The sequence below is a fragment of the Egretta garzetta genome, unplaced genomic scaffold (assembly GCF_000687185.1).
Source record: "Egretta garzetta isolate BGI_Z169 unplaced genomic scaffold, ASM68718v1 scaffold69, whole genome shotgun sequence".
Taxonomy (NCBI): domain Eukaryota; kingdom Metazoa; phylum Chordata; class Aves; order Pelecaniformes; family Ardeidae; genus Egretta; species Egretta garzetta.
In genome coordinates this window covers 3,930,453-3,933,811 of record NW_009260790.1, presented here as the reverse complement: position 1 = coordinate 3,933,811, position 3,359 = coordinate 3,930,453, and the positions used below count along the sequence as shown (strand labels likewise).

At 60.8% G+C, this 3,359-nt stretch overlaps 1 protein-coding gene across 1 annotated transcript in view; it reads right to left on the bottom strand.

Moving 5' to 3' along the window:
* Positions 1-1,930, bottom strand: part of TMEM269 (transmembrane protein 269) — a 2,687-nt gene extending 757 nt beyond the window's left edge. Inside the window, exons 1-4 of the mRNA XM_035901881.1 lie at positions 1,906-1,930; positions 802-846; positions 202-349; positions 21-118 (exon numbers count right to left, since the gene is read on the bottom strand). Of these exons, the coding sequence (XP_035757774.1) occupies positions 21-118; positions 202-349; positions 802-846; positions 1,906-1,930 (316 nt within the window). The remainder of the gene's footprint in view (positions 1-20; positions 119-201; positions 350-801; positions 847-1,905) is intronic.
* Positions 1,931-3,359: the final 1,429 nt, after the last annotated feature.

Sequence of the window (3,359 nt, the reverse complement as noted above, 5' to 3'; positions counted from 1 at the left end):
GGGGGGAGGGAGGGACTCACCCAGTGCCGAGCAGGCATCAAGTTGCCGGGCGACGGCTCCGTCGGCCAGATCAAGCAGAAACCCTACCAGCAGCAGCCAGCAGGAGTGGTGGTGTTGCCTGGGGAGGATGGATAGGGCAAAACTGGGGTGACCCCCCCTTTGCAACCCCCCATTTCCCCACGTTTCCCCTTTTTTCCCCACCTGTTGAGGCTGCAGAGGACAGAGGAGAGCCCCGCCACCAGATTGGCCACGGAGAGGCCGTTAGCAGCGTTTTTCCGGATGAATTCCAGCGTCCGACCCCGGCCCGCTCGCTCACTCAGGAACAGCTTCTTCGTGGACTGGAAAATACCTGCAAGCCACCAAGGCAGCCGGTGAAGGGCAGAACTGACGTCCGCTTTCCAGCCGGGGAGTTATTTAAACCCCTCCCTGAGGTAGCAGGTCGGTGCTGGGGAGGGGGAGATTTTGGGGGGTGCTGCCGACGGCGGGAGCCTTGCTTGGCTGTTCCCCTCCTCGCACCGAAGCCCCCCAAAAGCCTTTTAGCAAGCGGCGGGATTTTTTTTTTTGTGGTGGTGGTGGTTTTTTCGCAAGCCCTGCCTCTTATCTCCCCACCGGAGGCGAAAATCAAACCAAATAAACCAATACAAGAACCGCAAAAACAACAGAAGAAAAATAAATCCAAACCCAAGCTTAGACTAAAAGCCAACCCCGGTTTTAAGCTCTAGTGATCTTACGTAGCTATAGAGCTAAGCTTTAGAGAAAGAATTTAAGGGTCATGTCCTACTAGTGGGCTTTGCACCCTGCCTTTGCCGTGGTCCCAAAGCCAGGCAAGCTGGGGAGATCCTTCATCTGAAAGAAAACAGCACGTCAGAGCAGAACACGAGCCACCCCCTCCCCTCACCGCCCTCCCTTTACCCGCTCCCGGCTGAGCCCGGGCCAACTCGTCACCATCCTGGTGCCGAAACACCGTCGAAAACAGCTCCCGAGGTGGTAAAGAAAAAAACCCAAACCATCTCGGTTGCAAGGAATTATATTCCTGGGCTTGGGAATGCCGGCCGGGGTCGGTGACTCCGTGTGCCAGCAGATCGACGGATGCGGCCACTGGTGACCTTTGGACACCGCGCCCCGAGCTACCGGCACGGGGTGAGCCGGGCAGCTGGGGATGGAAAATCCTCCCCTATCTGCCAGGACGCTCGTTCCACTGCTTTGGATTTTACCAGATCCGGTGTTTTTTGGGGGGGTGAGCAGGTGTCCGGCGTCGTTCCCCTCGTCTTCCCTTGGTTGGGGCTAATCCGCTGGGTTTTGGGGCTCCAAAGGTGAAAAGGGGCAAAAAATGGCAATTCGGGGGCTCACCATCACCATCCCCACCCTTCCCAGCACTGGGCAGGATCAGGCCCCTGGGGAGAGTTACTGGTGCTGCCACCGCGCCAGATCTGGGCACCAGTGAGCATCACAATACCTGGGCATCGCCACGGTGCCCAAACTTGCCCATTCTCGGTGTTTTTAGCCCCAAAAGCAAAGGGCCGGGGCAGGACGGGCTTCCTCAACCCCTGCTGCTGCTGAAGCTTTTTATTACTATTTCTCAGAGAAAAAAAAGGCATTTTTGGCTCTTCCTGGGTGACCCCATGTGCATTACGGGGGCTTGTGCCCCTCAGGGGGTCTTGCTCCCCCCAGGACAGAGGGGAAAAAGGGGTTTGGCCAGCGGAGGTGCAGAACTGACCTATTTTTTGGGGGCTGCTTTATTGTTTTTATGCTTTTCTGCCCTAATTTGCAGGGCCGAGTGAGCGGCGCTTGGCCGATGACCCTTATTTTTCCGCCAAACCCCCCCAAAACGGTGATTTGGCAGGGAGAAGGGTGGGGGGAAAGACACCTTGCGAAGGGGCCGAGCGGCATCGAGCTGGCACTTACCGATGGGTGGTGACACCATCCACATGGCTGCAGCGGCGGTGACGCCCCAGCAAGGGGAAACTGAGGCAGGGGCGGCTCGGCGGGCGTTCGCCCGGCACGGTGGCGACACCGCATTATATAAGGAAAGGCTTCGGCGGCTGAGTCACCCTGCTGGGGGTGGGTCCGGCCAGAGGACACGGGGGTTTTCGGAGGCGGCTGGCACCGCCGGTGAGGGAGGAGCTGCCCTGGGGGGGCCAGGCGCCCATGCCAGACCCGAAGGGCCCGTGCCAGACCTGAAGGGCCCGTGCCAGGCTCACAACACCCGTGCCAGGCTCGCAGCACCAATGCCAGGCTCATAGCACCCATGCCAGGCTTAAAACCACTCATGCCAGGCTTGCAGCACCCACGCCAGGTGTGGACCACCCGTGCCAGGCTCACAGCACCCATGCCAGGCTCGCTGCAGCCATGCCAGGCTTGCACTGCCCATATCAGGCTTGTAGCGCCTGTGCTAGGCTGACAGCACCCGTGCCAGGGTGGTAGCACCCATACCAGGTTCGTAGCACCCGTGCCAGGGTGGTAGCACCCATACTAGGTTTGTAGCACCAACACCACACTTTGCAGCACCCCTCCTGTGCATTGTAGCACCCGTACAAGGCTTACACCTGCCTGTGCCTGACCCACGCCACCCATACCAGTCTCACAGCACCCATGCTATGTTCACAGCACCCAATACCATGCTTGTAGCACCCATACCATGCTTGTAGTACCCATGCTATGTTTGTAGCACCCATACCAGTCCCATAGCACCCATGCTATGTTTTTAGCACCCATACCACACTTGCAGCACCCCTGCCCCCGCTGTGCCCACTGCTGCCCCGGGCATGGCACCGTCGTGCCCAACCCCACGCTGTATCAAGGCTGATCCATGGTGCTGGGGGGGGGCCGCAGCTGTGCCCCTCCCTCCCCATGCCGATAAGAAACCACCGGCTCAGCTGGGTGCCACCAGGTTAGGGCCCCCCTACCCCCCCACTGGGTCCTTAGGCAGGTGGCACCCACTTGTGCAAGGGTGTCACGAGTTGGGGCGGCCTCAGCGCCCCCCAACCCCGAGCAAAGGGCTTGTGATAGCAGTGGGGCCATGGCGTGCCGGGGCGGCACTGGCGGACGACAGCAGCGATGCTGGGCCACCACAGGGAGAGCAAAGGTCCCCCGGGACACGGTGACAAGGGGCCAATAAAACTTATACGGCCCTGGTGCCCCGCGGCAGGAATTTTCCACCCGGATCCCTGGGGGGATTGGGGAGTCCTTGGAGCACCCATTCCCGCAGGGTGTCTGGGTGGGGCCAGGGGGACCCGAGGTGCCCTGGCTGGGGGGTCCCAGGGGTGCTGGCCATGGCGGGATCGCCGGTGAAAGGGCTCTTTGTTCGCCGGTCACGCGCCGGCGGCAGTGGTTGCGAAGCGACGGCCGGGCCGGGAGGG